Raw genomic sequence first — 19,541 nt, 5'->3', positions numbered from 1 at the left:
AAGTTTGATGTATCAAGCGTGCCAGTCCTTTTTCGCCCACTGTAACTCCTATTTATATAACTCCTACATAGCTGTTGCTATAAAACCAAATTTATTTCGTATTGTCTTAGAGCTACCAATATCGTCAATCCTATCATGAGGAATTCTCCACAAGTAATGCAATATTTTGCCTCCCACATTTAAATAAATGGCGACAAATCAGGAATATGTATATTTATATCTATAAAATGCCAGAGTAAACTCCATACTCACCCTTTCTCAACTGCACAATTTGTATCTTTTTGATATGAGCCATGTCACCCCATTTCCACCAATATACATGTATATAGATCCTGTTCGAATTAGAGTAGGGCATACATGGAGAGAGTCTGGCCCAGAGTCAGTTAGCTGTTTCAGTTTCCTAGCAGGAAAAAAGTGTTTCCTCTTTCAATTTCTTAGAGCCCGCCATTAGCTGTTCCCCTAGCCAGAGTATCTGTATCTGTATCTGTATATCTTGAACTCTAGCTATTGCCTGTTACTGTAACTGTAAATGTAGCTGCGGCTGTGGCTGTATCCCTTTTTCTTTTTATTGTATTACCGCGAGTGTTATGCTAATTTCCGTTGCCGGGACCAAACAGCGGGAATTGCCGAGTGCAGAGTCTGCGGGCGTCGCGTCGCATCGCTTCGTCTTCGTTCTGGGTCGGAAATGAAATTTAACTGAATTTGCATTGGAATTCGATTAAATCGTTTATGCAAACATTTCGTTTCATTTCATTTGCGGGCTTTTCGCTTCAGACTCGTTTCAAATGTGCGAATCCTTTTGCCCAACCGCACCACCCGCCCCACCCACACAATGCCAGCTCTCCTTCGATGCCCTTCCTCTGCAGCCCCGTAAATGCCTCGAGAGCTGATTTTGGCAAACAATCTAATTTGCATAATACTCATATGTTCGGCCTCTTTGCGAGCTCTGCCCGGCTCAGCGCGCGTTTAATGCTGTGGAAATGTATCTTAGAGCTTGTTATTTATGAATTTATTTCATTTACCATGTAAATGCATCAAGGTAATCGAGTATACACCTCGACCTGCCCCTGCCCCTTCCCTACCCCTGCTGTCAAATATTTGCATAAAAATATGAAATTTTTACTGCCAGAAGAAAGTTTACAATTTAAGCACGCGCTGAAGAAGATATTGAAAATATGTACGATTTCACAGCTGATAAATGTGAATTCCATTCAATTGAGTGGAAAACAGTTGACAGAATGTCAGAGCGATTGAAAGTGTTGAAGAAGCATATTTTATAAGCCAGAAGTTGGGGAAGAACTCTTACTGTCAAGACTGATATGAGTACTCAAAGAAATTTATGCTTATAAATAATTTTAATATTTCATTAGCTAAGCAAGAAAATAATAATTTAATAGACACAGAGTGGGCAAAAGCTACATATGTGGTTCGGAGTTGCGTCAACTGCGACCTCCGCTAATCGTGTTCATATCAGAGCTTCTGTGGGTTTAAGGTATTTAGTAGTCGAGCATTCATACTTTAAAGTTAAAGTTTTCTCTACTTCAGTACACAGTTAAATACATAAATTGTTGTCCATATACGTCGAAACCATCTGGCAACGCTGTGTCTTTTGGCAGAGATAGACACCATACGCCATACAGATGCCATACAGATATTATATTCAAAAACCGATGTCAACAAATCTGCTTGAACCAAATAAAAAGAAACAATTTGTTTTCCCTGATTAAGAAGAAGAAAGAATAATTGGTACGTCGCCTATGGGCCACCTACTAGTGTTGCCAGATGGGTCTGTCGAATATGGACAGCCCACATGCATATTCACATACTTATGTATGCCTGTAGTGTTAAGTGTAAGTACAGGTATCTTCTAGTCGAGCATCGCATTTCTCCTCGTTTTGCTTCATTATTCTGCAATTTGATAAAAAATCCGAAACTAATCTATAAATGTGATAGATTGTTCAATGTAAACCTGAATATGGAACAGCATTAGGCGTAATATGTGATGTTTTAGGTCAATTTACACAATTTTAATCTAGAACGAATGCAATTAGGCATGAATAATCGATCAACGGCAGATTCGAACTGTTTGTAAAGTAAAAAAGTAATTTTCCTTCAGTTCTTGCAGAATGGTCAGGTTATCTTATACGTTGTTTGGGATTGTGTTTCTGGCACTGGCCGCCAGGGAACTGAGTTTCGCGGGATCCCTGAATATGAAACTCATTAAAGCCGTACTTCAGGGCAATTCAACAGCCAGTGCCGTCTTTTCGCCTCATATCTTAACAAACACCATGAGAGAATTTGCTAAATGGACAGCCGGCAACACAGCTGCTCAGATAAATAAAGTTATGCTGTTCAAAACAAACAATATGCAACGTGCCGCCAAAAAAACCGATATCAATACTGACTATACTGACGAAATTTTCGAAAGTTCTGAAAATTTCGAACCTACAAATACCGACGAAGACTACAGAACGAACTGTGAAGATGTTAGTTCCCTGAAGGACATCCAGTTTCGTTCAATGCCAGATGTTATTCGCATTAAAAGTACTTGGTTTGTCGCTAAAGGTGTTATACCTGCTGCGGGAACTTCTGCGCAAGTACTTGACTTTAAGGCTTCCAAAAAGGCTTTACAAGTCTTGAATAAGTGGACAGCGCAAACAACCAACAACAGAATAAAGAATTTCATGAAAAAAACTACTCCAGATATGAAAATAGTCGTGATCACGGCGGCCCACTATGAAACAGAGTGGCAATATAGATTCAATCCGAAGCTTACGAAGAAGGTGAACTTCTACACGAGCCCAACTAAAACTACTCCCGTCGATATGATGAGTTTAGAGGGTAAATTTTTGTACAAATATATCAAGGCAGTTGACGCCGACGTCCTGCAGATGCCCTTTAAAAAGAACAATTTGAAGATGACGATTCTAGTGCCGAAGAAAGCTAATGGCATTGGCACTCTCATCCAGAAGCTGACGAAGCTCCACATGAGGAATCTGAGACTGAGGGGAAAAGCAAAAACAGTCAGTGTCCAGCTTCCCAAGTTCAAAATCGACTTTGAAGTTGACTTGAAGAAACCGATGCAGAACCTGGGCATACGCGACTTGTTCAAAAAGGCGAATTTTTCACAGCTGGCCACTTATAAGGGGGTACTGAAAGTGGATCATATAATACAGAGAGTCGTACTGGATGTGAATGAACGGGGCGCCTTAATGGCTGTTGCTGCAAGTGTGTACTTCAATTTACAACAACAACAAGCTCAAATCATTTCTATGAAATAATTTTTCATTTTATCTTCCAGGATCATCCCCGAAACGTGAGAAATTTATAGTGGACCGTCCGTTTGTGTTTCTTCTCCGGCAAGGCAACGATGTCTTTTTCGCTGGACGTGTCAACTTCGCGCCTAAATAGGAACTTGTCGAAATGAAGTGCTATCGAAGAGAGCGGTAGGAGCACTTGGCTCCCTGAACCTTGTACGAACTTTATGTCTTACCAAAATAAATTTAAAGTTTCGAAACCGATCGTTTATCTCAAGTCCAAGCAGCTGATCGATTAATGAAATTTAGCATTTTAGAATTTAGATTAAATAATGATACGCTCATTGCATGCATTTATACCAATGAAAATGGGAAATCGGGTGTTTGTTATGTTTATAAATATGTGGGCATTTAAATTTATTTTTAGATATCTAAATTGCAATCAATCTTAGTTTTAGATTTGTCGCTTGCTTCAATTATCTTCTGGTGGAGTCGTGGAGGTCGTCGTTAGCTGAAATACGATTCATTTAGGCTATCTCGAGTTCGAATCCCGAGAAATTGAAAAATTTTTGAAATTATAAATTTCCAGAGCTAATTTTTTATTTTTTAAAATTATTTTTAACCCAGAAAAGTTAAACATTTTTATACACAGAATCCTTTGAGAATGGGGAAAACATAAAGTATATATTTCTTTTAAGAAATCGATAAAAACTTACGTTTTAACGTTATCGATTAGGAATCGAAAATATAACTTTTAGAACTAGAGTCTCACAATTTTTCTTATAGCTTCATCTAAGTCTGCTGCTGTATTGTTAGTTCAGCTTATTTTTCGATGTCTTAGTTATCGCCTTGAGTCTCTCTCCCTCTCTCTCTCTCTCTCTCTCTCTCTCTCTCTCTCTCTCCCTCTCTCCTTCTCTCTTACCAAAGCAGTTATAATTTTTTAAGCACACACTCTTCAAATCATTCCTCTTAGGAAAGTTCAGCTTATTATAGAATTTATGTTTACGTTCTTGGCATATTTAAAATTGAAAATGCCAAAGCAGTTGGCTTAGCTTCGATTTTGCAGCTTGCAGATTTTATTAAACTTCCATTTCAGTTGAAATGCCATTTGCCTGATGCTGTTTTTTCTTCTTCTTATTGTTTGTTGTCTCTGTCTCTCTCCCTCCTTCGCTCTCCCTGTGTCTTTTCTATTCTAAATGCCAAACACATTTGCGTACGATTCGCATTCGTTTTGTGCAGCTTCTTGGCGCTGCGAGTTCTATCTAAGCTCCCCAAATGGCAGTCAAATGCAAGCCGCAAAAGTCGCATAAGGATGCGCTGAAGGATGCAACCAGTGTGGCAATGTGGCACTGTGGCACTAGCATTATCTGTCTCTCCCTTTCTCTATCTCTTTCCTGCTCTCTGTAACCCATTTGCCGCAATGAGCTAGCAAAAAGTGGAGCTCAGCTCCAAGGGAATTCTCAGCTCTGTTTTATTGCGGTCCATGAAACAGTTCATAAATAAGCATATGCATATCAGCTTCTGTGCGTGTGTGTGTGTGTGTATGAGGTATGCCAGAAACCTATTTATATCAACAAAATTCGGTTAACCACACACACACACACACACACGCATCTACATAGTAGAGCGAGTTACAATTGCATTCATTCTGCTTTTGCTTGGCATTTGGCTCCATTTCGAGTCGAGCCACAAAATATGTTTCATAAAAGCATTTCAACTGAAAATTCAATAAAAAAATGCACAACCAGAGCTGCAGCTGTTTGCGAATGGTGAAAACTGTAGAGCATTAAATATTTAAGCACAATTTGAAAACTCTATTAACACCAAAGCGAATAACAGTGTCTGCCGAAAAGTTTGCGTTCACTTGTATAAATCATAAAAATTGAAATCAGAAGACAAAACTTGTCCATTATCAACTGCCCCTGCCGTCTCCTCACTGTCTCTCTCTCTCTCTCTCTCTCAATCTCACTCTGTGGCTCCCACGCTCTTTCTCTCTCTCTTTCAAACTTTGATGTATTTTACAACAAATTTAACTTTAATTTGGTAATTTGGCAAATGGCCCTCGGCTCTGTACGAATGAAAATGAATGACTGAATGAATATTCAATTTGTATTCGTTTAAAGTTGAAAATTCAATTCGCTGCGCAAATTTTCCTGCACAACTTTTGTTTTCTTAGGTAAAGTATAGACAGGAGCGATTATTTAAAATTAAATTAATCATTCTAATATTTTAAATTATTTTGTATTTATTTATATAATATTGCTATAAATTTTATATACGTTTTTTGATTTGGTTTAATAATAGATAAATAAAATATTCAAATAAAAATGTATATTGAATTAATGTATTAATTTTATTTGTATAATTTTTTTTTTTTAATGATTTGTTTTATTCATCTCTACTATATTTCTATAATTATTATGTATATCTTTTTTTGGTAAATCGATTTCTTTTCTTTTATTTGGTTTTCTCCTTCAGTTTTCGGTTTTTGTATTTTTAATTTATTTATTTATTTAAAATTTATTTTATATTTTCTTTTCACTCCATTTGACATCTCAATCGCCGTGCAGCTGCCTTGGTTGACTTTCATTGATTGACCCGCGAGTGCCGTCCGTATCTAATCCATCTTTGACATTTGCCAGTCTCTATTGCGCATCCATATTTCACGAGTCGAAAATCAACCAATTCCCTGAATAAAAATATATGTATGCAAAACAAAAAAAAAAAAAAAAAAAAAAAAAAAAAAAAAAAGGGGCCTATGGAGCTCAATCCAAAAACCGAAACATGGAGCCCATAAATTTTCCACTGTGGCCCTGCCGCTCATTTGCACAGCGGATTAAAGGGTCTCGTCGGGGTTTTGCACTCTCACCATTCGGTTTGGCCTTTGCGCCGCTTTCCCGATGCCCAATTTTTCACGTTCTACGTTTTTTCCCATTTTTCAGACTCTATTTTCTAGCCGCTGTTGTTGTTCTTGCTGGCTGTAGCGGAAAGCTTGCAAAAGTGATTAATGCAAAAGTCGTCGCAGTCGTCGGCGGCGGCGGCGACCGAACAACAAATTTGCCAGCGCCCGCATAAAAAACGCAACTCGATTCTCTCTTTTATTGAATTGCCGAGCTTCGGAATGCGCAGGGAAACCTCCATGTGCCATTTACCATTCAGCGTTTGCCATTCACCTGAATAAAACTAGAGACTCGCTGCCGTCGCTAGTGGGAAAGAATTCTGCTTTGACTACAGTTGCGCGGATTAACGCACAAAATGCCACGAAAGCCGCTTTGGCCAGAAGGTGTGCGAGGGGGGGGGGGGGAGAGTGGCAGCGGGGTGAGGTGAGTGAGCTGGCACAGCCGGCTGTTAAAGCTGAGCCTAGGTGCAGCGAATATCAAATGTCCTTGCCAATCAATTATTTAAGCCTTTTTCGCCTGCAAACATAAAATAGAGAACGTGCAACGCATCACTGATCAACAATGTGATCAATGCAATCCATCAATCGAGATTTCCTTTAAATAAGAGCAGAAATATAACAGAAAAAGAGACCAAATTTATTGAGATATAGAAATTTTTTGAATGATATTATGTATATTTAAACAAAAAATTATTGAAATATAGAAATGGTTTATATGAAATTATATATATGTTATTAAATAGAAAATTAAAAAAAAATGAAGTAATATTAATTTTGAATAAATTTACTGAATTTCAATCTGTATATATAAATAATAGTAAAAAATTAATAATAAATATTTATATAAAATGTTCGAATAAGTTTTATTTATACAAAACATCTTCAGAAGTTTTCAAATACTTTACAGATTAAGATTTGTCTATCAATTACCTATCCATTCTATCAATCATCAATTGATTATTTAAAGACTTTCAGGATAAGCGGGGAGCAAGCTATTGGCCAAAGTGGGAATGGCCTTTTAAATGCTCTAAAGCGATTTTCAATAAATACGAAGCGAGCCCCGACACAATAAAATGTCAAGAAACTCCATCAGACAGACAGCCAGCCAACCCCTCGACGGGCTGGCACGCTTCGAGCTCTAGACTCGGGGGAGCATTGGCAGCCAGATTTCTATCAAGCCATCAAACTGGCAATGAGACCTGAGACCTGAGAACTGGGAGAGCTGAGAGAACTGAGAGCTGTGGCTGCTGGCTGCTGGCTTAGTGAAAAGTCAAAGGGCATTGGAAGCAACCCCCGGTGCAAGGCAGGCTAGCTCGACATTCAATGTTATTGATGGTAATTTTAAAACGTGCCTACAACAAAAATTTTACACATTTGCTGGGATTTACAATTTCTCCACCTTCCACTTCCCCACCCACCCGCCTGCGTGTGTGTGTGTGTGTGTGCGTTTGGCTTTTTGTTTTGCCTGCGTTCGATTGACGCTTATCTTAATGGACCAAACATATGGCGAGGCCTGCCGCCCCGATCACGAAGGCGGCGGCAAACGTGTTGATAATTTAAATAAGCTACTTTGACGACATTGCGCATACGCAACGTTCGCCTGTCGTCGCCGCGATAAGCCTTGGTAAATGTTTTTCTCGATTTCGTATTAATTTTGTGTGCCCAAATCCCAGCGAGATTTACACTCACCAGCCGGGCACGGGCTTCATTAAAAAAATATTTCCAAATTCCTACGGCACAGGGGAATTTGCATGGCGGAAAAAATCTCAACGTGAGCGACAAGTGTATGGGCTCCATGATAATTTATATAACAGATTTTTTAACAAAATATGCCAAACATCTTTGCAGGCTTTTAATTGAATATTTGGCGAATCGATGTAAATTGTTATATTTACAATATATTTTCATGCGATACGATATATGAGAAGCAAATGCTTATTAGCAAGATTTGTTGCGGGCTCAATCACGGCATGGCAAGCCATAGAGTCGAGGCAAAGCTAATATAGAATGAAATTATTCATATCACATTTATATCCATACAAGTTTAAGTACGATAATTAAAGAGCTAAAATCATTCAACCTAATTTCAACTTCAGTTCATAGTCTGGGTAATCGATCAGCTGTTCGGTTTCTGTCGATCAGTAGATAAATGTCATTAAAACCAGCTGTAATAAGTTTCATATTTACTGAAACGGCAAAAATCAGTTCTCAGACAGCCAGTGCCAGAAACACAATCCCAAACAACGTATAAGATGACCTGACCATTCTTCAAGAACTGAAGGAAAATTACTTTTTTACTTTACAAGCAGTTCGAATCCGCCGTTGATCGATTATTCATGCCTAATTGCATTCGTTCCAGATTGAAATTGTGTAAATTGACTTAAAACATCTCATATCACGCCTAATGCTATTGCAATATATCAGCGATACTGATTTACATTTAGCAAACTCAGCTGTTGTTAGGTTGTCGGAGATTATATTATATATTATAGGTATACAAAGATTGGCTTTTCCATTAAATAACAGAAGTAAACAATATTTAATCTTTCACGGGCCTTGGCAAACATTTAAAATATAAATTTAAGCCTGAGCTGTCTTGAAAAGGTGGAGGTTAGTTTCAGGACATGTTTCATTATCAAATGCAAAGTTGTATGCCCAGCAGCTGCAAGGACTTCAGGCATGTGTGCAGCTCGAGCGCAAATTGGAGCAGGACGTTGGCAAACACAGAGCCTGGACGAGCACAACAATAGCAAAAGAGCAAAAGATCAAATCAATTTTAATTTAGAAAACAAGCAAAAAAGCGTTGGAAAAATGCGAAGCAAAGCAGAAAAAAGAAAAGGCAAAGCAATAAGAAGAAGGCGGCGGGCTGGAGAAGTAGACAGCGCCAACCCTTCGGATGTCTGGCCAGAAGAAGAAGAAGACGGACAGAAATAAGAGCCAACCCCAAAAGTGAGAGGAAACCTGGATACAGAATCGCACGCTGTCCGTCGTATACAGTGTGCTTAGCATATGCGCATAAATCTCAGCCAGGACGATGCAAGCATGCCAAGAAACAAAGTCGAGCCGAGGCCAACCCCTCAATGCTAACTGGGGCGATTCGCTGGCTCGTCTGCTGATGCTGCTTCAAGACGACAGCACAATCTAATAAAATGGCTAAACGCTTCAATGACAATTCGAGCATGTAAAGTATGCAGAGGGCAAGAGAAAGAGAGAGAGAGGGGGAGAGAGAGAGCAAAGAAATGAACGGTAAATACATGTTGCATGTGGCGCTTAGCCGTGTCGTACACGAACAGCCCCAGCTCCAGCTCCAGCTCCAGCAAAAAGTAGGCAATAATCGTAAGTGAAACTGCGTTCGACTCCCGGCCAAGGGGATTCCATTCCGAGAGGCAGGCGTGGACGAAGGGTCGGTCAGTCACCAGCTGCTGAATTGACCCCCATCCCAACCTACCCCCAACCCACCTATATCGAAGAGACTTGGCCCCAGCCCCGTGGCTTGTATTGAAATGCGCTTTAAGTTGTGGCCATGTGTAATTGAATTAAATGGATTTCAATATGCGGGCGCATGTTTTCCGAAGGAATGGGCAGACCGAGGGCGGAAAGGGAGAGAGAGAGAGAGTGGGTATATTACTTGGAACAATGTACATGCATAAGCAGATGCCGAGATCAAAGTCACAAAAATTTGTGTTGTCATGTAGAGAAAGCAGAGCCTAAACATATTACAATACCGAATGGGATTCCTAGCCGGGTGTGCCAAAAACTGAGGGAGATGGCGAATTTATGGCGAAATTATCTCGTATGAGAATTAAACTGGATGATTTTTTAAATCTTGAATTTTTTTTTTTGGATTTACAAATTTTTATTAACTAAGTTGTTCAGTCCTTGGGCTGCAGTATATCAGGCAACTTGGCAATATTTATTAAAAATTTTATATTCGAAAAATTTTAGCCCTTGCATTGCTCATTCCATTTCTTTCTAATTTAAGTAATTTTCATGTCTGTTTTCAAAGTTGATTTAGTTTTTAATATAATCAATAAAAGTTCAGGCATTTCTTCGTAGCTATTTTTAGTTCGTAAGAATTTTTTGGAGGACATATGCAAATAGGAATATATACAATATTGTAAATGTAGCGGTTTGTTAAAGCGACTTACGGTTAGTCAGTAAAAACCAGAAGAACATATGGATAGAATAAAATATTGAACAATCTAAACCATAACTAATAGAGATGCATACAAATCACAACTTGTAAAATATTCGTTGAAGTTTTTATATTATTAGTGGTTTGTTGTAAGTTCTAAAATCTTCGGATATTAAACCAACATCCGTTATTCGAGATAGATAAGCTTTTATTTTGTAAGACTTATACCAAGCTAAGGATATTTAAAGTTGAGATCGGGATCAACTCTTAATTTAATGAAGTATTCTTTTTTATTTTTTTATTTTTTTTTATTATTATTAAATTATTTATACTCTTAATTGCAAAAAAGAAGAAAATTAAAAATCTATTAAATATATTAAGAGATACTTCGTCTTATTTAAAGTTTTAATATTACCGAGGTCAAGGCAGTAGTTGCCTTGCAATCTAAAGACTGGATTTAAAATTTGGTAATCTCATTTAGCAGTCACGCCCTCGCTACCGCCCTTATTGAGTTGGTTGTCGCTATCCTTTGTGCTTGGCTTTAGCAGAGGCGGGCAGTGGGGCACAGGTAGCTAGCTCATTGGTTAGTTTGGCAACTTTGTCGTTGGCTGAACTTTAAGAGTCATTTTGTGAAAGTTTTTGGCAACATGCAAACTTCAATCAACACCAGCAAATATCACAGGTAGAAAACCTCAAGACAAACTTAACTGACCAACTGTCCCGCATTGTGTAATTTTTCAAGTGGAGCGACCGACCAAGAAGAGATAACACAAAGCCGAATAAGAAATAAAAATACAGTCAAAAGGGAGAGAGTTAGACATACAGACAAAGAGAGAGAGAGAGAGAGAGAGAGAGAGAGAGAGAGAGAAAGAGAGAGACTGAAAGTTTTTGTGACTTCTTATCGTTTTTTCGGTTCCTTTGGTCGTTCATTGTTTTATTTACCTGCTAGCCAGGTGTGTGCGTGTGTATGTGTGTGTGCTTATTTATATCGCATGATTGAATCTTGGCCAACAGCAACTTTTTCTATTAACTTTAATGCCAGCAGAGACCAGCCAAGCACCAGCTACCAACTATGTGGCTATAAGTCTGGAACTGTCTGCTGCGGCGGCTTTTTGTCTACCTGGTCTACCTGGTCTATGTACCTACAAAATGGTCGTCTCTTTAGCTCGTAAATGAACTTGATTTTATCGTCAGCATCGCTCCCTCTCTCTCTCACACTGTCTCACTCTGTCTGTCTCTTTCAATCTGTATTGATTTCCATCGCGACTTCCACTTGGCTGCTTCAACTTCCTCAAGTGGTTCTCAGGCTTCGCTTTGTTTTTATGCCACCGATTTTGGGTTCGTCTCCCCAGCGCTAATGAAAAAGTTCAAAAGTCAATGTTTTTTGACTTTTCATTGGGTTTTGCTGGCATTTCTTTAGAAGTTGCTCCCTCACTTGAGCTTTCTGTGGCAATTTCGAGTTTCGAGTCAAGCGATTGCCCATTATTGATGACTCTGCAAGTCGCAAGTCGCGAATAGCAAATAGCCAAAGAATAGTTCATTAATCGTTCCCAGGCAAAGTACTTGAGTTACTTGAAGTGTGGTCTGGCCCTCTTGAAATTAGGAGACGAAAATTAGTTGAATTCTAGAAAATATCAAAGGGCTTGGTTACAAGACTTGAATAGGCGAAAAAAAAAAAATTAATAAATTAAGTTTTCTAAAAAAAAAAAATAATAAAATAAAATAAAAAAAAAAAATAAAAAAAAAATAATAATAATTAATTAATTAAATTAAATTAAATTAAAATAATAGGGGCTTTAATATTATTATTATTATTATTATTATTATTTATATTTTTATTTTATTTTATTTATTTATTTTATTTTCATCTTTATTATGAAACATAGGAACAAAAAGACTTAGACTAGAGTCGCATTATATTTTTTTTTTAATAAATACTCATAAATTTGGGTTAATTCATGCAGAAAAAAAAATGAATAAAACTCTTTTAAAATCAAGATCTTTATTATTAAAAGAGGGCTCTAGATATATATATTCTGGAGTAAAATAGGGTTTCTGAATCGTTCCGTTAGTTGCACCTTTTTCTTCTCTTCTTTCGTATTCAATAGTCTTCTCTTGTCTACGTCGTCTCATCGACTGCTCCCTTTCCTTACATGCTTATATTACAATTTCTATATTTACTCAAACTAGAATACGTTGCCTCCTGTAATAATAAAATCATATGAGTCTCAGCGCATTTCCAATTAGCTAACATACATATAAAGACTTTTAGCCAAGTAATGTTTAATAGAAAATACATTAGAGTTCAAGTCGATAAAATGTATATACTTAAATATTGTTGATGAGTTCTAAGCATAAGGGAAAAGATTTTTTTATTTCACTGTCATATTAACATGAAAAAACAACCTGATTTGCTTCGTCTTCCATTCAAAAAACCCCGGACTAATAACTGTAAAACACATTTTGAGGCGCACCTAACATCAATTGCTCATTAACTGCAATTACACACATAATTCCATCCAAGAGGTGTGTCTGTGTGTGTGTGTGTATGTGTGCGTCTTTGGGTTGTCAGGCAATGTAAAATATTGGCATTGTACGACATGCTCATTAATTATGCTGGATATTGCAGTTTATCAACACAATCGTCGACTTGACAACATATTTACCACAGACACCTACTCGCACTCGTCCTTCAGCAAGGACCCTCGCTCTGTCTCTGCATTCGCTTGTACTTGCATTTAATTTATAACCCGAAAAGCACAAAGTTATACATTTTAACAGGATATGAATAAAGTTGAAGACAATAAAAGCAAATAGAACAAGAGAGACAGCAACTCGATAGGCCAAAGCTAGATGCGGGCCGTGGTATGGGAGGGATGGGTGATGCAGAGGGCGGAGGGGTGCACAAGAGATTCATTATCTAGCACAACATTTATAAGTGTATGGCAACTGTGTCTGTGGAGTATGTGACTTCCTTCAACTGTGTCTCTAAGTCGCTCGTTCTCTCTCTCTCTCTCTCTCTCTCTCTCTCTCTCTCTCTCTCTCTCTGTCCCATGATGCGTATGCGTATTTAATGAGCAGACGTGCGTGCCCTGGCAGAACCCAAACTCAAATTCAAAACAAAATGAAAATCCAGCAGCTCGCTCTGCTTAGGTGTGTTGCTCATGTGTCTGTGTGTCTGTGTGTGTGTGCGTATGTGTGGGTGCAAATACGTGAAAATGCCAAAATTAAACCAAAACTTTTCATGCTTCATCGCAGCAACAGCAATAACAACAATGTTGAGCAACGAACGAACGTGCACTTGGCCACTTTTGGTGACTACGTGCAAAAGTTTTTCATTTCCGCTTTGGCAAACATTAAAGCTGCCAGAACGAATTTACAACGAGCTGCAGCTACAGCGATACACCATTTGCACACAGATACAAAGCTACAAGAGCTACAGATACACAGATACAAAGATACACGCACGCCTGAGCTGAGATGAGCTCGGCTCAGAAATGAGATAATCAGCGGCCGAGCAACGGAAATGAGACGAGCCAAATAAATCAAATGGGAAAGCCAACCAGAAGCAGCTGTATGTGTATATATACATGTATGTATAGATGTGTACATGTATGTATATAAACTCGAAATGTTTTATCGCTTTTAATTGGTTTTTGTTTGTTAGAGTCTGTAGCCATTTAGAAAATAAGTTCTGGTTTAGCTAAAGTGTAGGAGACAGAAGAGGCTGGGGCTGGCTTCCTTATATGGTTTATAAAATTAAATGTATGAATTGCAAGTTACTGGCCTTCGTTTTAATACCATTTGAATTTTCCCAACATTTACTTAGTATGTGAAGAACTATTCATCTCAATTATCTCCAATGTAAACATTACGTATTAAAAAAAAAAATAATAATAATAATAATAATCATAAATTTTCCAAAAACTTATAAATTAAAAAAAAAAAATTGTAAATAAAAATTAATGTTTCTGGATTTGAACCCGAGTCCAACTGAAATTTAACAATTAAAATTAAAAAAAAAAAAAATTGACTTTTCAGGATTTGAACCCGAGTCCAACTGAAATTTATAATTCTTTTACAAAAAAAAAGTTTGCCTTTTCTGGATTTGAACCCGAGTCCAACACATTTCTTTAAATTTTATAAAAATTTTCATCTCTCTGGGTCCTTCAACTGACTTGACCATTGGAAAAATGTATATCTCTAGGTTTGAACCTGAGTCTCTCAGACATTTATAAGTTTAAGACATAAAAAAATAAAAACGAATCTCTCCGGATTCGAACCCGGGATTCCCGCAACAAATCGTGTTTCAACTGACGACGACCTCCACGACTCCACCTTAAGACAATTGAAATTCATGACATGACCCAAACTAATATCGATCGCTGATAAAAGTTTAAAATTTAATATCTAAAAATAAAATTTAGTAACCACATACTTATTAATATAATAAATATAATATAACAATACTGGAAAATATTTGGTATTTTATTATCAGACAAACAAATATATATTTTATATAATTTACCTAAAACTAATAGGGAAAGAAGAATCGCGTACTGTATTCTTCAACCGTATTTGATAACCTACTAAAAACGTAAATTAAATATCAAAGACTTTAAGATCTGAGCCCCGGAACTCTTTAAAAATCCCATTGATATATAGAAAAGTCAAGGAGCACAGTAAGCAAGCTCTTGAAATGTAAACCTGTTGATATTATATCCCCGTCTCAGCTTTCACAGTTCTCACTTAATCAGCGCCGCATCGAGCTAATCCCACAACAAACTTAGCGCGCGCCCAATTAAAAGAGCCACCGACTTAAGGCAGCAATTGGAGCAAAGTTGCCGTGTAAACAGTTGCCATTGGCCATAACTCTAAGCCAATAGTCAACATGTGAAAATAAAACAAAAGCAAGTCGCTGAGCAAACACTTGATAGAGACAGCGGCTGCAGAGGCGGCTACTACTACTACTAAAGCGGCTGCTGCTACAGCTTCGACTCCTGCCACGGCAACGGCCACGGCTTTGGTCTGGGCGGCATTTACGCCTCAAAATTTTCAACAATAGCAAAATGAAGCAAACGAAGCGTCGAAGCCACTTTAAGCTCCGCAAATCCATAAAGCAAACAAAAATGGTTTTCAAATAGAAACCGCGTTCCGGCATGCTGAAGGCGAAGGGGACATACCAGCAGCAGCGTGAGCAGGAGACGGCGAGACCCAGCAGGCAGGCAGTGTCAGCAGGCGTAGACGTTGCCATTGTTACGGACATCGATAATACTGAGCCATATTTTCACAGCGGTTAGACCGAGAGACGGCATGCCCAGCGGCAGAGACTGAGGCTGCGGACAAGGCGGGGCGGAGGCTGTGTTCATGGGAAGCGGGGCTGCCTCTTGGGTGTCAACAATGCCAGCGGCTGTCGGCCCCTTCCCCCCAATGCACTGCAACATTTTGTTTGGCTGTGATTTTCGTTTTGTTTTGCTTTCGAATGCTTGGCTAGAAAATTTTCAATTTTCTTACTAATCGCAATCGATATGCCTTGCCAAATGTCACTCAGCTGTGAGCTGGGAGCTGTGAGCTTGCCGAGGGGGCCTTTTTGTTTGAGTTCGATTGTGCAAACAAATAAATTGAAGAATGCTCAAAATTAAATAAATATTTGGCATTTTCACAGGCAAATAAATTACAATAATGAAAGACTCTCGGCTCGGGCTTAGCGAGTGAAAAAGATAAATTACAGTTGATTTGACAAATTAAGTTGCCGCAGCCGAGACACTGACAACATTTATAAGGCAATGCGGAAAATTTATTCAAAATTTCTCTATGAATTTAAAGTCTATGAGATTTGATTGGAGACAATAAGCAAAATATATTGAATTCAATTTAAAATTCATATAAAATTATAAAAAATATTCAATTTAAAAGAGACAGAATACAAGGATTTGTTTATTAGTTTGCAAGAAAATAGTAGCCTAAGCTGCATTGATAAGGAAACAAGACAATATTAGCGTACTATTTCATTTCATATACATACATATGTAATCTTGTGGAATATTATATTCCAATCGACTGCTTGGGCATTAAGAGGTACCTTCGGATATTTGAAATCTGTTTTTATTACAATTTTAAAATTTTAATTTATTTTTAATCTTTAATATTTTTAATATTAATTTTAAATTTAAATGGTTTTTTTTTATTTAATTTTTTATTTTTTATTTGAAATATTTATCATATTACTTTATTTTATTTTTTTAAATTGTATTGTAAATTCGTGTTCAATTCTTGTTGTTTTTGTAAATATATAAATATTTTTACATATGACAAATATCTTGAAAATTTTGCACTAAAAATATATATATATTTTTCCATTTATATAAATTTGTATATTTTCTAAATTTTTTATTTGAAATATTTATCATATTACTTTATTTTATTTATTTTTTTTTTAATTGTATTGTAAGTTCGTGTTCAATTCTTGTTGTTTTTGTAAATATATAAATAATTTGACATATGACAAATATCTTGAATATTTTGCACTGAAAATATATATATATTTTTCCATTTATATAAAATTGTATATTTTCTATATTTTTTAAATTTTATTTATAATTATTTTTTGTATTTTCTTACGGAAATATACAATCTATTTATATTTATTTTGTGTATTTATTAAATTATTTATTTTATATTGTCTCTTTCACTTTGTAAGATTTCTTCTTTTACAGTATTACATACTATTTGCCATATTATTCACATTTTCGAGTTAGCTGCCTTCCTTTGACAGTGATTCAAGCTCAGTTCCAGTTAGAGCAGCAGCAGCTGTTGCCTTTCCAGTCTCGCTGTTAGAGTTATTGTTGGGGGATGTGCAAATCGTGGCTGCTCTTAAAAGTCTCGAGTCTCCCTTCAATTAAAACAATTGCATACGCACAGCCCACACTCCAGCTCGGCTGAAGGCGCATACCGAGGCTGGGTGCACAAATTAAAATCGACACCCGAATAACCAGGCCAACAGCCACGCCACATGCGTCCATTTATTGCTACGTGCCGCATTCCACAGCACCAGCAGCAGCAGCAGCAGCTGTAGCTGTGGCAGTCACAGCCCTTTAGACCCAGCCGTCTCCTGCTCCCACAGACTGCCCAGCCATTGCTTGCTTGCTCTGTGCTCCTTCAACAAGAACAACACTTCGACGTGCGCATAATTCACGGCTGAGTGAATTTTAAGTGGTTATTGCAAAAGTTCGCACTGGCGAAAGTGTTGTTGCCCCCATTGCCCATTGCCACGCCCCCTCCAAATTGCAGCCATATTGGGTGCCAGTAAATTGGAGCGCATTTTTTATTGAGTTACGGCAGGAGCATGAAACGCAGAGCGCGCGTCGGGACGACTGCAGAGCGCTGCTTGGCCTCGCCGCGGCCGACTAGGCCAGAAATTAGGTTAAGCATTATAAATAATTTGATTAGCCTTAATTGGCGTGAACTTGTACGACGAAGAGGAAGAAGCACACGAAGACGACGATGACGAAGAAGTGGAAATAGAGCTCAGCTGCTAAGGTCGCTCCTATGATTGACAGGCAGCCAGCTGGCAGACGGCAGACGGCAGCCGGACAATGGGGCGTGGCTGCTGGCAGACGGAAATGATTATTATATAATTGAAATTGATAGGCAAGCGATGGGAGCTCGCCATTGCCATTTGCCAGCTTGAGTTATTCATAAAAATCCCATTTAATTCCAATTAAAGATGCAGCAGCAGCATCCGCAGCTGCTGCTCATCTAATGATAAGCCGCCAAAGGAGACCTCAACTGGTGGGCGTGGCGTGGGCGACTGAAACGTGCTCAAGTGGCGTTTCACAGCACAAATGAGGCGGCGGGCTGTGACAATTTATAGCTAAGCTGTGAGTAGAGTAGGCTCCATTATATATAATATCTAAAATACAAGAAAAATATAATAAATTTTTAATTTTTTTATTTTATTTTTATTTTTTAAAATTTTTTTTTTACATACTCGTTTTGTAAACATAAAAAATTTTAGGGTACATAAGATTGTGTTGTAATCTGAACTGTTATGCAACGACTTACTTATGCCCTATTCAACATTCACAATAGCTTTAATAGGCGTTTTATTAGATTTTAAGTTTTATTCACAAAAAAAAAATAAATAAATAAATAAATAAAATTAAAATAAATAAATAAAAAATTTAATTTAATTTAAAAATAAAAGTGCTGCTTGTAACAACTGTATATAAATAAATTCACTTTTTCTTTCATTTTTTCCCTTACAATTCCCAACTCGATATAATTATCAATTTTCGATTAGAAAACGTAGCTTGGACATAATTAGCTTAGCACATGCACAAACCACATCGGGCATTAAGATGACAATTAGACGCTCGACACTCGCCGGTTGTTTTGGCATTGAGCGTTGAATCATTGTGCTATTAAGCACACGTCTGTTAGTGTAAATAGATCTCAACGCTAATTACAAAACAGCTGCGGGTTCGAGTCCCGCCCCGGGCATGGGTGTCCTCCTAATTGTAAATATTCGAAGTGCCAATTTGGCACTTTCTCCCCCCCCCCCCCCCCCCTCCCCCTCACACACACACACACACATAATTGTAAATTATGTATTCGTCTACAACTCCATGTACATATATACATAAGCACAAAACACTGCAAATTCAACATCATCTCAATAGTCATAAGTTAGAATTAAAACACTGACACTAACTACTTCTAACACGGAACACAACAACGATTCGCTCGGCATTCGGTGGTCTCTCCTCATCACCTGAGAGACAGAGGTGACGTGATATACAATGCCATCAAATATCATATCATCATCTCATCAACAACAACAACATCGGAATCATCATTACATAAACACAAAGCAACCGTCAATCGTCACGTCAAATAATGGATATGAATATGATTAGCTGGATCGATCGAAGGTGTAAAGGAGGTGCTCAAAACTGATAACAACAATGACAAATCAATCTAGTGAAGGACGTCTACGTCTACGTTACAAAGCTCGGCACAGTGAAACTCATCTTGGGAATTTGGGTTAACATCAATAATAATATGGTAGCAATTCTTATAATAACAATGGCAAAACGGACAAGCAAAAAAAAAAAAAAAAAAAAAAAAATAGCAAAACAGAAAAACCAAAAAAATAGCAAAAGAAAAAAAAACAACAAAAAAATAGTAAAAAATAAAACCCCAAAAAAAAAGTAACAGTAAAATTTTGTTTTTTTTTTTAACAGAAAAA

At 37.5% G+C, this 19,541-nt stretch overlaps 1 protein-coding gene across 1 annotated transcript; it reads left to right on the top strand.

Annotated features, from left to right (window-relative positions):
• The first annotated feature begins 2,100 nt into the window (after positions 1–2,100).
• On the top strand, positions 2,101–3,517 carry LOC108609816 (serine protease inhibitor 42Dd-like). Its single transcript, XM_018001568.2, has 2 exons — positions 2,101–3,228; positions 3,302–3,517. The coding sequence occupies exons 1-2, from the start codon at positions 2,127–2,129 to the stop codon at positions 3,409–3,411; spliced, it is 1,212 nt and encodes a 403-aa protein (XP_017857057.1). The 5' UTR covers positions 2,101–2,126; the 3' UTR covers positions 3,412–3,517.
• The last annotated feature ends 16,024 nt before the right edge of the window (positions 3,518–19,541 follow it).

The sequence above is a fragment of the Drosophila arizonae genome, chromosome 3 (assembly GCF_054131065.1).
Source record: "Drosophila arizonae isolate 15081-1271.41 chromosome 3, UAZ_ARI_1.0, whole genome shotgun sequence".
Lineage (NCBI taxonomy): Eukaryota > Metazoa > Arthropoda > Insecta > Diptera > Drosophilidae > Drosophila > Drosophila arizonae.
The sequence above is the reverse complement of the archived record's forward strand: the minus strand, read 5'-3'. Positions and strand labels throughout refer to the sequence as shown.